Genomic DNA, 14,022 nt, shown 5'->3' on the forward strand with positions numbered 1-14,022 from the left:
TATTATTCATGTTTACATCTATTTTTGTTCAAATGATTGAGAAACAACTTGGTGGATTTGCTTATTGTTTTATTTGCTTTTGAGACAAAAGAAACAGAGCTTTTCATGATCAGCATGTGAAGGTGTTGCAGCTCTCTAATAATACTGTCTTCCCAGGGCGGACACCACCACGGCCAGGAACTTCTGGAAAGCTGCCTGAACTTCACCAGTGAAGGCTTTACCAAACTGAGCAGCGACCACAATGGTCAGACAGTCGGAAATGAGCTGCAACACAACAAGCATCAGAAACATCAACGACATGAAAGGTTGGTCTTCTTTTCAGTAATAGTTGAACCAGATTATCAGCCTTCATTAGTTCCACAACTTTACCTTGAAATTGTCGGGGTCCACCTGCAGTTTCTCTGAGTGCAGCACGCTCAGCTCGGCGTAGGTTTCCTTGATGTTGTCCATGTTCTTCACACCCCGCTCCAGACCGTGGAGGATAGTCGTTCCGTGTTTTGCAACATTTGGATTTCCCATGATTGCAGCGGCGTTGTAGAGGTTTCCAAAGCTACCGAAATACCTCTGAGTCCAGGGGTAGACGATCAGACACCTGAGGAAACAACATCAATGTTACAGAGTTAGACGAGGAGATCAAATGTCATAAGAACATGAACATTTGTGATTGTCTGAAACACATTGTGCACAATGACAGAATGAAATGCTGATCCTATAATATAGTGGAGGATTTTGTCTCAAGCACACCTTGTTAATGCAGAGTTTAGACTCACCTGGAAAGAGCTGCAGGACCCACGACCTCATAGTCCATCTTGGAGAAGATGTCCTGGATGGTGGCGCGCTCGAAGTCTGTCCATTCAACCATTCTGCCGGCTCTAGATTGTCCTGTGCTGCTCAGTAGATCCTGCTCTCAGACAACAGATGCAACTTTTAAAGCCACCATCACTCCCCTCCCAAAAGCACGTGATTGGATGGGCGGTGGGCCGGCCAAGTTCTGTGTTGTAGATTTGAAACAATGATAAGTGAAGGGCGTATCTTCTCCGCCTAGATGAGTTATCTCTGAGATAGACGACATAGTAATAGTCTGGCTGTAAAGTATAGCGCAGCTGACCAGAGACCATTTAACAATCCAAATATGCAAAGGGCCTCAGACCCACGATGGTTTATATTAGAATGATAGCCAGCGCTTTAAGAGACAATAAGAGGAAAACTGTTTACATCTTCATAAGGCTTGTTTTCCTTCTTTTGTCTGTATCTTTTGGTCACACGGACGAAAATTCAAGAGACCACAAATTGTTGGAACTTGGCAGAGAGTCACAGCCTGATAAATTCACACACTGTAAATGACCTATAAGAAAACAATGCCAGTGTGTTACCCAGAGAGGGACAGTGGCTCAATAACAGCTGACCATCAGTGTGCAAAACCCTCGGAGGTCTCAGCATCAGCACCTTGGACAGCGATCTTTAAATTTAACTGCACAATGTTGAACGATCCCCTGAATCACTTCCGTCAAACATTAGTATGTGTTTTTTTCTTCATCCGCGATCAACATCAAGGAAAACATCAAGGGGGTTTCTGTGTCAGCTGTCAAAGGGTTCCATGTGAAAGTGTCTTTATTTATTTCTATCATTAATGTGTATATGTGGTGATTTTAATCCCTTTGTTTGTGCCAGTAACTCCTCACAGCTCACCAGTCCTGAACTCTAAATCTCCATCTAAAAGTAATTTGAAATGATAAAGTAGAAGCTTATTACAAACTAAATAGGACATTTAAAGTTGAAACACACACACACACACACACACACACACACACACACACACACACACACACACACACACACACACACACACACACACACACACACACAGTAATATGCCATATATGATTAGCTCTCCTTATATATTTGTGCAAATACAAATATATAATATATACTTGGACTACAGTGATTATGGTTTATATTCTTTAATTAATTCATTTAATTGAGCATCTTCAAAGTAGAACCTCAAAACTGTAATTAAATACAGTAATTGATATTAGATTGTTTAAAGATTTGCTTTTGAAATATAGTGAACCATTGTGGGGTAGAAAAGGTAGGCCTATGCTTTACTCCACTACATTCATTTGACAACCTTAGTTACTTTGCAGATGTAGATTAATGAAAAAAATAGAAACAGACTAATCAATTATGACACAATAGATCAAGCTACCCATCATTATAAAGTCATTCAAATCAGCCCCTCCTTTACCAATGATGGACACTTTATCACATCAGTGATTATAACACAGTGATATAATAATCATGAATCTGAAATGGGGCATTTTTCTTGCTAGTTTTACTTTTGGTACTTTAAGTTTATTTCGATGCTAATACTTATGTACTTTAACTTAAATCAAATATCTGAATACTTCTTCCACCACTGTTTCAGAGGAACTTTTGAATTGGACTTCTAAAGCATACACACATGAATGCTGATGATTTGAAAAGATCGTGTCAAATTCAAAGAACTTTGAGAGCCACAATGGGAAGATAGTTTTTGTTTATCTCATGGGGGCTGCAACATCACACGGACCGCCTTGTGCAGCATATCTTAGAGGAGGATCTGGGTGTGACCATGCTCTGTTTCAAGCATAAAAACCTCTTGAGGCTCATCACAGCATTCAGCAGCACTCATTCAACTGCCAAGATGACCACTCTCAGTGCTAAGGACAAGAAGGTAGTCAAAGCCTTCTGGGCTAAAGTGTCTGGAAAGGGGGAGGAAATCGGCACCGATGCTGTGGCCAGGTAACTATGAACACAAGCTGAGTGATGTAATCTGCTCCAACATTTAAGGATTCATTTATAAAAGCATCACCCACTTTGTATTGTGTTTGTTACCCAGGATGCTGACGGTGTACCCGCAGACCAAGACTTACTTCTCCCACTGGAAGGACCAGAGCCCCTCCTCTCCCTCTGTGAGGAAGCACGGAATAACTGTGATGGCTGGAGTTGGAGATGCTGTGACCAAAATCGACGACCTGAAAGGAGGTCTAATGAGCCTCAGTGAGCTGCATGCCTTCACTCTGCGTGTGGACCCTGCCAACTTCAAGGTGCAGAGACAAAGTCATTACAAGACAAATGTGATGTGAAGTGTTCCTCAAACGTAGATCGTTGAGGGGGTTCCAGACCTGCAACAGGTCCATCTGTTGTTGTCATGCACATAATGCTCCCATGTGTGATTGGTGCGTGTGGGGCTAAGAACCTCCATACATGTAACGTCTGTGTGATTCTTTTCACAGATTCTCTCTCACAACATCCTGGTGGTCATGGCCATCATGTTCCCCAAAGACTTCACCCCTGAGGTCCACGTGGCCATGGACAAGTTCCTGGCTGCTCTGTCTCTGGCCCTGGCTGAGAAGTACCGATAAACAGCAGGAGAAGATGACGGAGACTGCAGCATGAGCTTACAGTGCATAATGATCAATAAATGCATTCATGCAAAAAGCAAAGCAAGTGTTGTTTTCTGGTTTCTTTGAGATGGTTTGTGTCATAGAGAAGGTCAACAGTAAAATCCACAGCACAAAGAAGACTTTAAATAATCCAGCAAGTCACATTTTACACTCAGCTTAACATTAGAGATGAAACAATTAGTCCATTAATTGTGCAGTAAATTTATAGAACAATTTGAATTTGATATTTGATCATCGATCTTTATTGTTTCGACAAAAACCCGAAACTGTCGATCTCTCCAGATTCAGTCAAACGATGAACTTAGCTCTCTTTTTCAGTTTTATATGTGAAATGAATATCTGTCAGTGAGACGAAACAAAACGTTTGAAGACGTCACCTCAGAGCCTTTTAATCCTGACATTTTACAGACTAAACGATTCATTGATTCATTTACAAAAGAATCAGCAGAGTCATCAATGAAAACAATCCTTAGTTGCAGCCCTCCTTATAATGTTACACTTATTGCTACATTTGAATCAGTATATATATTTTCATAATCCAAAGATTTTTAGAAAACAGAAAGTACAAAACTTAAATTATGTCCTTACAACAAAAATATTATTTTGATGAAATCAACGTTTTTCATCAGAATATTAAAATATATGAACTCTTTATGTGGTGTTGTTCAAAAATCCATCTAACAACTGAGCCATGGCGAAGGAATTAGTGTTATTATTATTATTATTATTATTATTATATTTTGTTATTCTTGTTTTATAAAACTTTTTACATTTCATTAATTTTGTTCATAAAGCAGAAGTCCACAAGAAAGAGAAAAATGACTTTAGATACAATAAACCTGACACTTTGTCAAATGTCACTTTATTTCATACTTTTCATGAGCATTTAATGCAACAATATATTCTGTGGAGCTATTTATTCAAATAAAGGCAGCCTGCATTTGTTTCCAATATAGTTTTTCATCATTAACATCAACATCAAAACATTGTGTTGTTCATGTATTTTAATCACACAACAGTGTTTCATCTTCTTATGTTTTTAATCATCTTTCATTCATCTGTTTTTACATCATTCATACACTCTGACTACATTTCCTCAACGCTTTGATTCTCCATTTTCACTGAAGGTCAGTCTTCTTTTTTATCTCAAACACACTGTTATTCATGTTTACATCTATTTTTGTTCAAATGATTGAGAAACAACTTGGTGGATTTGCTTATTTTTTTATTTGCTTTTGAGACAAAAGAAACAGAGCTTTTCATGATCAGCATGTGAAGGTGTTGCAGCTCTCTAATGGTACTGTCTTCCCAGGGAGGACACCACCACGGCCAGGAACTTCTGGAAAGCTGCCTGAACTTCACCAGTGAAGGCTTTACCAAACTGAGCAGCGACCACAATGGTCAGACAGTCGGAAATGAGCTGCAACACAACAAGCATCAGAAACATCAACGACATGAAAGGTTGGTCTTCTTTTCAGTAATAGTTGAACCAGATTATCAGCCTTCATTAGTTCCACAACTTTACCTTGAAATTGTCGGGGTCCACGTGCAGTTTCTCTGAGTGCAGCACGCTCAGCTCGGCGTAGGTTTCCTTGATGTTGTCCATGTTCTTCACACCCCGCTCCAGACCGTGGAGGATAGTCGTTCCGTGTTTTGCAACCATCGGATTTCCCATGATTGCAGCGGCGTTGTAGAGGTTTCCAAAGCTACCGAAATACCTCTGAGTCCAGGGGTAGACGATCAGACACCTGAGGAAACAACATCAATGTTACAGAGTTAGACGAGGAGATCAAATGTCATAAGAACATGAACATTTGTGATTGTCTGAAACACATTGTGCACAATGACAGAATGAAATGCTGATCCTATAATATAGTGGAGGATTTTGTCTCAAGCACACCTTGTTAATGCAGAGTTTAGACTCACCTGGAAAGAGCTGCAGGACCCACGACCTCATAGTCCATCTTGGAGAAGATGTCCTGGATGGTGGCGCGCTCGAAGTCTGTCCATTCGACCATTCTGCCGGCTCTAGATTGTCCTGTGCTGCTCAGTAGATCCTGCTCTCAGACAACAGATGCAACTTTTAAAGCCACCCTGCTCCCCTCCCAAAAGCACGTGATTGGATGGGCGGTGGGCCGGCCAAGTAGCCTACCGTGTTATGGATTTGCAACATTGATAACAGTAGAATGACAACTGGAATGTTCCAGACAGAAATACAAACGGGTTTATTGGTTGTGGTTTAGTAACATTATCTTTGCTTGTCCAACATCACCATACAATTATTTATTTCTGAACGGTGCAGTTTGAAACGAGAGTGCATGCATATGGAAACTGTTACAAGGTTTGTTTAACCATCATCAGTACACAATAGTGCCCGAGAATCAAGCAATACGACTCAAATGTGTGGACTCGAGCCCTCAACTTCCAAATCAACTTCATGCTAATTTCCAGCAGAGGGCGCTTCAGTCAAGGATATGGACCTAAAGTACTCTCGCTCCTATAATCACAACTGTCTTTGAAACACTTTATTCACGATATGAGCGCTGAGACAGCAGATATTCTGAATTTTTCTTCATATCGATTGATTGCATTGACGTGTTATCTCACTGATAATGCCAAATGTGCCACACTTTTTAAGGTTGTTGTTGTTGTTGTTGTTGTTGTTATACTTTTGCACGACTTTTGTCATCACAGACTTCTATCTAAATAGTGACTTGATGCAAATCTTGGCAGATACAAATACAGTACTGATGGATAATGAACACACACATGCACTAAAAGCATGCACTGCCGGCCCGGCTATGTCAACAATGCATGGAGAAGCTCAGATAACAACACACAGAGGGAGAGTTTCTCTGCTCATTATTTCACTATATTTTTAAAGACAATAGTTGTTTGCTGCTCTCTTAATGTTTAGAATGTTAAATACAGCTCCTTTAAAGTCTGGATTCAACACCCTTCAGCTGTGCCTCATGTAAAGCGTTGGACCCCTTTAAAGGCCCTGTAAAAAACTATTAATTTTATTGTGATTATGATGATTATTATTATTGTTGTTATTATTATTATCGTTATTATTATATTGTTATAATTATATCGTTATTACTATTATTATTGTTATTATTACCCAATTTTTTACTGCAGATGCAGTAAAAGGTAAGCGACTAAAGATTTGTTTTAGAGTTTCATTTTCATAAAAAAACATAATAATAAATGGACCACTATTATACTGCTGAAGACAACTAACAGAAGGTTTCGCTGCTGACAGTTTGTGAGAAAAACACAGCTGCAAGAGAGATTAGTTTTACTCCAGAAGAACAGGAGTGAATTGAATGATTAAAGACGTTCAGTCATTGGCTGAAGCTGCCCTCTAGTGGTACGTTGGGAGAGGAACATGGACAGATCCCTGTCATTTCATTTTAGGTTGTTATATGTGTTGTTATATAATCAGTTTAACCGAATAATGCACCCATTACGTTCCTTTTCAGACACTTGATGATCAAACAGTTACCAGCTGATATTTCAGGTTGTTTTGACAGGACAGTGTGATAATCATGCCCGTAACTCACCTGGTCTGGGAAAGGAGGTAATACAACTTAACTCTGCTGAATAATTTGTCCATAATGTAACTTCTCAAATCAAATGACCTAATCAGCACAGTTTGGCTTTACGGTGTGAAATTCATACATTTAACAGAGACATAAGCTGAAATAACAAGCGATGCATTACTAATCAGTTCAAGTGAACGTCGTATTTACCTCTTAACACTACTCATGAATCTGCATCGGCCACAAGAATGGTTGACAGGAAATAGACATTTGAAATCCACTAGGTGGCGCTCCAACACAATTACGGCCAAGGACGATCTCATTGATGTTCCATTGGGCTCAATATACAGTTTAACTCTGCTGAAGGTTTAATAAATGTTCGTATATATATCAGCATTCTGTCCCAGGTTCAAATGTAGTAAACTTAAGTGTATTTGAATTATAAATGTAGTATTCTTTTTGTGCTTAAGGTAAAGTATATTTAACATGTACATTTAAAAAGTGTACTTCAAAATAAAAGATCAACTTTAATCTACTAAAATGATATATACTAATTCTGCAATACTTAAAAGTGGTAATTCAATGTATGTATTTTAAATTGTATGTAAGTGTAATTTTTTTTAAATCACTAAATTGCAAGTACTTACATCAATATTTTGCTTATGGAAAGTATATTTATTTTCAAGCCTTTGTAATACACTATTTGTGTTTTATTAAATTGTACTGTGGTTTCACTTCATTGAAAAGTGTAATACTTACAAAAAGTGGACTTTAATCTAAGTTCATTGTTGAGCTGCATTTCAGTGTACTTTTAAAAAAGCATTGCAGATTAATGTTGTAATTTATTGTCGGCCTATTTGTGAAATTCACATCTACTTGTCTGTGTAATTGTAATACTTAATGCTATTGTTGGCTTTTAGTCTCATGTTGTGCAATGAAGGCTAAAAACAGATATTGTGTGGTCGATAATATTAAAGCTTATTATATAACACATGTAAAAACGATCAGCAAAGTACCAGATACACGCACATTTCCGGTTTGAACTCTATGTATAAAAGCTATTGCTGTACCAACACAAACGCAATAATGGCATCCATTGCCTGTGATATGTATGTAATTAAACAATCAGAGTTTGTGCCTTAGTGTCCCCTTTTTCTCTCTCTCTATATTATTGATTTACGTTTTTCAATTTTTATTTGTTATGCTTTTATTTCTGTCTATCTTTCTTATCCTCTCCGGTTGCCCCCCTGGTATGTTAGTTTGAATGTATGTATTTCGCTGTTTCTTATTGACAATTTGTGAAAATGTGAATGTGCAAATTGTTCAACGAAAAAAAACAAGCACATTTCCACATATATAGATATTTACAAACACATGAAAAAAAGCAAACGAGGTCTGCTAACTACAAGTACAGATCGGATCTAACGGATGTAATTTTGTGTCTCAATTTGTTATTGACACCTGGACCCCTTTTTATATCCTTGTTTTAGAGAGGCCAGGATTTGTGTCTACCACAGACATTTCAAAATCACCAGGATCATCATGATGTAGTTCCAGCCTCAGGCCATGTCCACACTACCTTTCCATTTTAAAACGCATATCCATTGCTGTGTTTACACTGATCGTCCACCCTCGGCCAAAGTTTTAGAGCACCGAAAACGGACGTAGACACCCGCGTTTGCTACTTGAATGGGTCTTAGCAGCCACGACGTGTTCTGCACAACTGTTGTGAAGTTTACACAGAAACTGTAAAGGAACAAAAGCTGTAATTGCTCTCAACTGCAACAGGGACTTCAGCCACCAGCAGAGCAACGAGTGTAAGAACAGACAACAGCGAATCCGAGAGGAAATGAGTGAGAGACGTGTTTACCAAATGTATTGACCCATAATCTGGTGAACTTTGATATAAGTGTTCATGTTGAGAGAGAGAGAGAGAGATATAGACCTGCAGCATTGTAAGTTTAAAAAACAAAACTTCTAAAGTTCGCAGTGTAAATAATCTCTTACATGTGTAATGTTGTTGAGTCATGGTCATCTCAAGTTGAAGATGAAAGACCTGTCGTGAGAGATCTCATTAATAGAATAGTTCTGCATATGGACTCCTTAAACATGTGCATAAATCTGGTGTGAATGGGAAGCTGATACTCTTGTAGTTTCAATAGACCCAATTGTATGTGTGATTAAGTTAGTTCCCATAATAGTAATACTGAGACAATTTGTTGGCACTTGACCCTAAATGACCTGTGACCCAACACAGTCTTAAGGCAGTAATACATAGAATGTCACCACATAATAATCAACACTAAACTTAAATTGGGAGGTATTAACATGTTTCACTATAGTTAACTGCTCGCATTTTAGTGTCCCTCGTTGTAAAGTGTTACCTGCATATTAAACAGTCATAGGATTTAATGAAATAGACATACAACTGCAGCTTCAACCACACCGATACATGTTAGTCCTGCAACCTGTATCAGCTGAGCTGCTCTTCCCCTGTTGCTCTGAGCGGGTCCTCCCTTTAAAGGATCCAGTACTTGTTTAGATAAGCACCTGTAACTGGCAGTCTTCACCGCGAATGACCTTAGTCGTCACGTTATCAGCATAAACAAAACATGTTCTGTTCATTTATACATTTCAGTGTATAGGCTCAGTAGGTTACTTCTGGGAGTGTTTACACCGTACAGATTTAACGGTTCATTTGCCCGTGTATTTGTCCCATCTGCTCTGTAAATCAGCATTTTGATTTATACTGAGGTTTTTTTACTTGTACTGTCTTATATCATATGTTGGTGATGTGCAGTAGGCTATTCTTAGTAAAATATCTGTTATTACTGAGGACAAGAAACTCAAAATCATTTTTGGATTTATGAGCCTATAACGGTTCAAAATCATTTTGTTTTTGGTCCAAATTGAAAGTAGTTTTGAAGTTCTCAAAGTTTTGCACACATTTATTAAAATCGAACACAGGGGCGTTATGGGCAATTCATATACATTTTTGAATTTGAATTTGTCTTTCTGTTCGTTTCAATGAACAGACTAGTTTGTCTTTGTCAGTGGCTGTGTCACTGGAATATGTTGTGTTGGATAATTAAAGTATATGCACACTACATTGTGAGGTCTTGAATTTCATAACAGAAGACCTTTTGAAAATAACTTGATTAACTTTTTTGTTTTTGTGGTGTTTTCCAAACTAGTTTTCAGAGCCATCGTAGGAAGTGTATCTCATGCAAGCTGCAGCATATCATTTGGTAGCTGTCCAAATGTTATGCGGCCTATGCGGCCCGGTGTGCCCATGCCCTGTTTCTGCATAATAATCCAAAAGTTTGCGCTGAATCAATCATCAAGCTAGTGTCAGTGCAAAAGACAAGGACGCAGAGATTTCTGGGCTACAGTGATATCGGGTGAGTAATGACCCCAAACTGCACGAGCTGCTTCTGAAATACTTGTTCATTTTTATAAATGTATTAATTCCATGTATTACTCACACGCATATTCACTCTCATGTATTATTAACAATGATGGCGTTTTACTCGCAGACCAATACATATAGTAGAAAATGTTTAGAGTTTTTGGGCTTTACTTGAATATTTTAATTTTAGCCTCTTTTCTACCCCACAGAGAAAACATTCATATTAATAATAACATCTACTCCATATCCGTTATAATAATACACTATGTAATTATTATAATTCATCATAATTTAACTCTTTGAAAGGTCATTCTGCATGATGAGAGTACTTTTTCTTCTACTCAAGTGCATGATGCTGATAATACTGATGTACCTCTCCTAATTCAAACATTTTAATGCAGGACTTTAACTTATATACATATTGAAACGTTGAATGTTTTTAAATACTCCCCTAAGCATATGTAATTGTGAAAAAGGCTATCAGTTTTACATCACCCTGATTTGACCATGAAGACTGACAGACAGAAGTTGCTGAAATGCTTATTGTTTTATTTATTTACGTCTTTGAGACAAGTCAAACAACAGAGCTTTTCGTGATCAGCATGTGAAGGTGTTGCAGCTCTCTAATGGTACTGTCTTCCCAGGGCGGACACCACCACGGCCATGAACTTCTGGAAAGCTGCCTGAACTTCACCAGTGAAGGCTTTACCAAACTGAGCAGCGACCACAACGGTCAGGCAGTCGGAAATGAGCTGCAACACAACAAGCATCAGAAACATCAACGACATGAAAGGTTGGTCAGTTTTTAAATAATTGTTGAACATGAATAGTTAGCTCATTAGTTCCACAACTTTACCTTGAAATTGTCGGGGTCCACGTGCAGTTTCTCTGAGTGCAGCACGCTCAGCTCGGCGTAGGTTTCCTTGATGTTGTCCATGTTCTTCACACCCCGGTCCAGACCGTGGAGGATAATCGTTCCGTGTTTTGCAACATTTGGATTTCCCATGATTGCAGCGGCATTGTAGAGGTTTCCAAAGCTACCGAAATACCTCTGAGTCCAGGGGTAGACGATCAGACACCTGAGGAAACAACATCAATGTTACAGAGTTAGACGAGGAGATCAAATGTCATAAGAACATGAACATTTGTGATTATCTGAATCACATTGTGCTCAATGACAGAATGAAATCCTGATCCTATAATATATTCGAGGATTTTGTCTCAAGCACACCTTGTTAATGCAGAGTTTAGTCTCACCTGGAAAGAGCTGCAGGACCCACGACCTCATAGTCCATCTTGGAGAAGATGTCCTGGATGGTGGCGCGCTCGAAGTCTGTCCATTCAACCATTCTGCCGGCTGTAGATTTGTTCTGTGTGGGTCAGTAGCCTACATGAGGCCCTTTTTTTAAAGAACCCTTTAACTCCTCCCTCAAATATGCGATTGTAATCCTGTCCAATCATTGGATCGAATGGGGAAGTGGGTTGGCCGAGTATTACGGTTTTAAGAAATTGATAAAGAAAGGGCTAATCTGCAATGCTTAGATTGTTTCAAAGCAGCAGAAATAGATATTGATGGGTGTGTTACATTAAGCAACATTAGGATAGCAGTGTTAACACCTACCATTTTTGTAAGAGTATGGGTGGGGGACAGGGTATGTTTAGGGGGTGATAGCAGGTCAACAGATGCCTTAAATCATCTGAAAGGGAACCTGAAGATTAATTTGAGATGCATCTCATCGCTGTATGTCAACTTGTCCAAGTCATAAATCATTATTACAAACCAATTTATTTATTAATACATTGTGAAACGGTTTACAACATTATATTGGATATATCTCCATTCCCATTCTCAAATAAGTCTCATACGTTTCATCTACTTAGGGTTTGATACCATTTGTTACGCAGATTGTGGTGCACAAACGAAAAACCGGACAGTTTGTGTTTTTGTAGACGAAACCAATATTTATTTCGTGACTATGTCATGAACTGCCGTAAAGCGGTGTTGGGTCAAAACGGGTCATTTAAGGTCAAGTGCCAAAAAATTGTCTCACTATGTGAAATGATTATTACTATGGGCACTAACATCATCACACATAAATACACTTGTGCTTATTGAAACCACAAGAGTCTCAGCTTTCCAGTCATAACCAATTCATGCAATTTAATGAATAAAGACCCCAGTATATGCAGAACTTTAATACACCATTTCAGAATAGGCGGAGATAATGTATGCAATGCAAAAAACTGCATGTGATCAGCATAAAGTGGCCATGTTTTTCAGCATGTTTCAAACTAGTCTTCATGAGAGGTTTATCTCATGCAAGCTGCAACACATCACTTGGAAGCTGTCCAAATCAGCCTATCTTGGAGGTGGCCCGGGTGTGCCCATGCGCTGTTTCATGTATAAAATACCCAAAGTTTAGGCTGATCGGCATTCGACCAAACAAGCGTCAAGGAAGATGAGTCTCACCGCTAAGGACAAGGACACAGTCAGAGCCTTCTGGGCTAAAGCGTCTGGCAAGGCTGCGGAAATCGGCAGTGATGCTCTGTCCAGGTAAATACAACCTCAAACTGCACGAGCATGCTCCTAAAATACCTGTTTTGTTTAAAAAAAATTATATTCAGCCTTTTGCTACCTGCTTATTCACTCACTCTCATGTGTTACTCAGGATGCTGGTGGTGTACCCGCAGACCAAGACCTACTTCTCCCACTGGAAGGACTTGAGCCCCGGATCTGAGCCTGTGAAGAAACACGGAAAGAGCGTGATGGGTGGAGTTGCAGATGCTGTGATGAAAATTGAAGACCTGAATGCGGGTCTCCTGAACCTCAGTGAGCTGCATGCCTTCACTCTGCGAGTGGACCCTGCCAACTTCAAGGTAGATGTCATAGATGATGATTCACACGTCAGTGTAGAGGATAGAGCGGAGGAGGAAGAGGAGAAAGGGGAAGATGGTAGTTTGTGGTTCTTTGGCTTTCGTGTCGAGTTCTAATTATATAGACCGCATCTTGTGGTTCTTGGAGCCTTTTGATATTTTATACACTCAGCAGGTTTAATGCGTGATCATGTTTTAAATTCCATTATGCTCTTTTCACAGATTCTCTCTCACAACATCCTGGTGGTCATGGCCATCATGTTCCCCAAAGACTTCACCCCTGAGGTCCACGTGGCCATGGACAAGTTCCTGGCTGCTCTGTCTCGTGCCCTCGCTGAGAAATACAGATAAACTGTAAACAGGAGCTGCTGACGGACAGTAGCATGGTCTTAGATAGGAAACTCTCTGTCAGTCAGAATATGAATAAAAGATCAAATGCAATGAAACTGTTTGTGTGGTGAAGTGACTTTCTCTCGAGCAGGTGGCCTACAGATTAAAAGGGGTTCAAGTCAGGTCAACAGCACGCAAAGCGTCAGTTCAGTGGAAGTGATATTGGAATAAAATGATTATGACCTAAAATGCTATAGAAAAAACATAAATAGCAGAAGGGTTTTCACATCTAAAGAGTCATTATAGCTGTTTATGAAACATATTTGAATTTGACAGGATTAATACACAAGTATTTAAAGTATTTTTCTAACATAAACCCGAAGAATAAATAAAAACTGTACTATTACAGCACGCACAC

The 14,022-nt window shown here is 39.1% G+C and overlaps 5 protein-coding genes across 5 annotated transcripts; 2 read left to right on the plus strand and 3 right to left on the minus strand.

Moving 5' to 3' along the window:
* Nucleotides 1–120: 120 nt before the first annotated feature.
* LOC142945064 (hemoglobin subunit beta-2-like) lies at nucleotides 121–928 on the minus strand. The gene is made up of 3 exons (XM_076086380.1): nucleotides 771–928; nucleotides 370–592; nucleotides 121–264 (listed from the first exon to the last, which is right to left on the minus strand). Exons 1-3 carry the CDS (start codon nucleotides 860–862, stop codon nucleotides 136–138), a joined length of 444 nt encoding a protein of 147 aa, XP_075942495.1. The 5' UTR covers nucleotides 863–928; the 3' UTR covers nucleotides 121–135.
* Nucleotides 929–2,666: 1,738 nt separating this feature from the next.
* On the plus strand, nucleotides 2,667–3,433 carry LOC142938090 (hemoglobin subunit alpha-1-like). Its single transcript, XM_076081305.1, has 3 exons — nucleotides 2,667–2,781; nucleotides 2,879–3,086; nucleotides 3,276–3,433. The coding sequence occupies exons 1-3, from the start codon at nucleotides 2,684–2,686 to the stop codon at nucleotides 3,402–3,404; spliced, it is 435 nt and encodes a 144-aa protein (XP_075937420.1). The 5' UTR covers nucleotides 2,667–2,683; the 3' UTR covers nucleotides 3,405–3,433.
* Nucleotides 3,434–4,654: 1,221 nt separating this feature from the next.
* LOC142945065 (hemoglobin subunit beta-2-like) lies at nucleotides 4,655–5,530 on the minus strand. Its single transcript, XM_076086381.1, has 3 exons — nucleotides 5,373–5,530; nucleotides 4,972–5,194; nucleotides 4,655–4,866 (listed from the first exon to the last, which is right to left on the minus strand). The coding sequence occupies exons 1-3, from the start codon at nucleotides 5,462–5,464 to the stop codon at nucleotides 4,738–4,740; spliced, it is 444 nt and encodes a 147-aa protein (XP_075942496.1). The 5' UTR covers nucleotides 5,465–5,530; the 3' UTR covers nucleotides 4,655–4,737.
* Nucleotides 5,531–10,928: 5,398 nt separating this feature from the next.
* LOC142945063 (hemoglobin subunit beta-2) lies at nucleotides 10,929–11,814 on the minus strand. Its single transcript, XM_076086379.1, has 3 exons — nucleotides 11,658–11,814; nucleotides 11,257–11,479; nucleotides 10,929–11,152 (listed from the first exon to the last, which is right to left on the minus strand). The coding sequence occupies exons 1-3, from the start codon at nucleotides 11,747–11,749 to the stop codon at nucleotides 11,024–11,026; spliced, it is 444 nt and encodes a 147-aa protein (XP_075942494.1). The 5' UTR covers nucleotides 11,750–11,814; the 3' UTR covers nucleotides 10,929–11,023.
* A 980-nt stretch (nucleotides 11,815–12,794) lies between these two features.
* On the plus strand, nucleotides 12,795–13,720 carry LOC142945067 (hemoglobin subunit alpha-1). The gene is made up of 3 exons (XM_076086383.1): nucleotides 12,795–12,954; nucleotides 13,070–13,277; nucleotides 13,497–13,720. The coding sequence occupies exons 1-3, from the start codon at nucleotides 12,860–12,862 to the stop codon at nucleotides 13,623–13,625; spliced, it is 432 nt and encodes a 143-aa protein (XP_075942498.1). The 5' UTR covers nucleotides 12,795–12,859; the 3' UTR covers nucleotides 13,626–13,720.
* Nucleotides 13,721–14,022: the final 302 nt, after the last annotated feature.

Source organism: Anarhichas minor, unplaced genomic scaffold (assembly GCF_050575085.1).
Source record: "Anarhichas minor isolate MPS153535 unplaced genomic scaffold, ASM5057508v1 ptg000007l, whole genome shotgun sequence".
NCBI lineage: Eukaryota > Metazoa > Chordata > Actinopteri > Perciformes > Anarhichadidae > Anarhichas > Anarhichas minor.

What these genes read in the sequence shown, in the direction of transcription:
- LOC142945064 (XM_076086380.1), bottom strand. Translation starts at nt 862, where the DNA reads ATGGTTGAATGGACAGACTTCGAGCGCGCCACCATCCAGGACATCTTC. An exon ending in GGTCCTGCAGCTCTTTCCAG is followed by an intron (nt 593 to 770) that starts GTGAGTCTAAAC and finishes TTGTTTCCTCAG; the next exon opens with GTGTCTGATCGTCTACCCCT. An exon ending in TGGACCCCGACAATTTCAAG is followed by an intron (nt 265 to 369) that starts GTAAAGTTGTGG and finishes GTTGTGTTGCAG; the next exon opens with CTCATTTCCGACTGTCTGAC.
- LOC142938090 (XM_076081305.1), top strand. Translation starts at nt 2,684, where the DNA reads ATGACCACTCTCAGTGCTAAGGACAAGAAGGTAGTCAAAGCCTTCTGG. An exon ending in GGCACCGATGCTGTGGCCAG is followed by an intron (nt 2,782 to 2,878) that starts GTAACTATGAAC and finishes TTTGTTACCCAG; the next exon opens with GATGCTGACGGTGTACCCGC. An exon ending in TGGACCCTGCCAACTTCAAG is followed by an intron (nt 3,087 to 3,275) that starts GTGCAGAGACAA and finishes TTCTTTTCACAG; the next exon opens with ATTCTCTCTCACAACATCCT.
- LOC142945065 (XM_076086381.1), bottom strand. Translation starts at nt 5,464, where the DNA reads ATGGTCGAATGGACAGACTTCGAGCGCGCCACCATCCAGGACATCTTC. An exon ending in GGTCCTGCAGCTCTTTCCAG is followed by an intron (nt 5,195 to 5,372) that starts GTGAGTCTAAAC and finishes TTGTTTCCTCAG; the next exon opens with GTGTCTGATCGTCTACCCCT. An exon ending in TGGACCCCGACAATTTCAAG is followed by an intron (nt 4,867 to 4,971) that starts GTAAAGTTGTGG and finishes GTTGTGTTGCAG; the next exon opens with CTCATTTCCGACTGTCTGAC.
- LOC142945063 (XM_076086379.1), bottom strand. Translation starts at nt 11,749, where the DNA reads ATGGTTGAATGGACAGACTTCGAGCGCGCCACCATCCAGGACATCTTC. An exon ending in GGTCCTGCAGCTCTTTCCAG is followed by an intron (nt 11,480 to 11,657) that starts GTGAGACTAAAC and finishes TTGTTTCCTCAG; the next exon opens with GTGTCTGATCGTCTACCCCT. An exon ending in TGGACCCCGACAATTTCAAG is followed by an intron (nt 11,153 to 11,256) that starts GTAAAGTTGTGG and finishes GTTGTGTTGCAG; the next exon opens with CTCATTTCCGACTGCCTGAC.
- LOC142945067 (XM_076086383.1), top strand. Translation starts at nt 12,860, where the DNA reads ATGAGTCTCACCGCTAAGGACAAGGACACAGTCAGAGCCTTCTGGGCT. An exon ending in GGCAGTGATGCTCTGTCCAG is followed by an intron (nt 12,955 to 13,069) that starts GTAAATACAACC and finishes TGTGTTACTCAG; the next exon opens with GATGCTGGTGGTGTACCCGC. An exon ending in TGGACCCTGCCAACTTCAAG is followed by an intron (nt 13,278 to 13,496) that starts GTAGATGTCATA and finishes CTCTTTTCACAG; the next exon opens with ATTCTCTCTCACAACATCCT.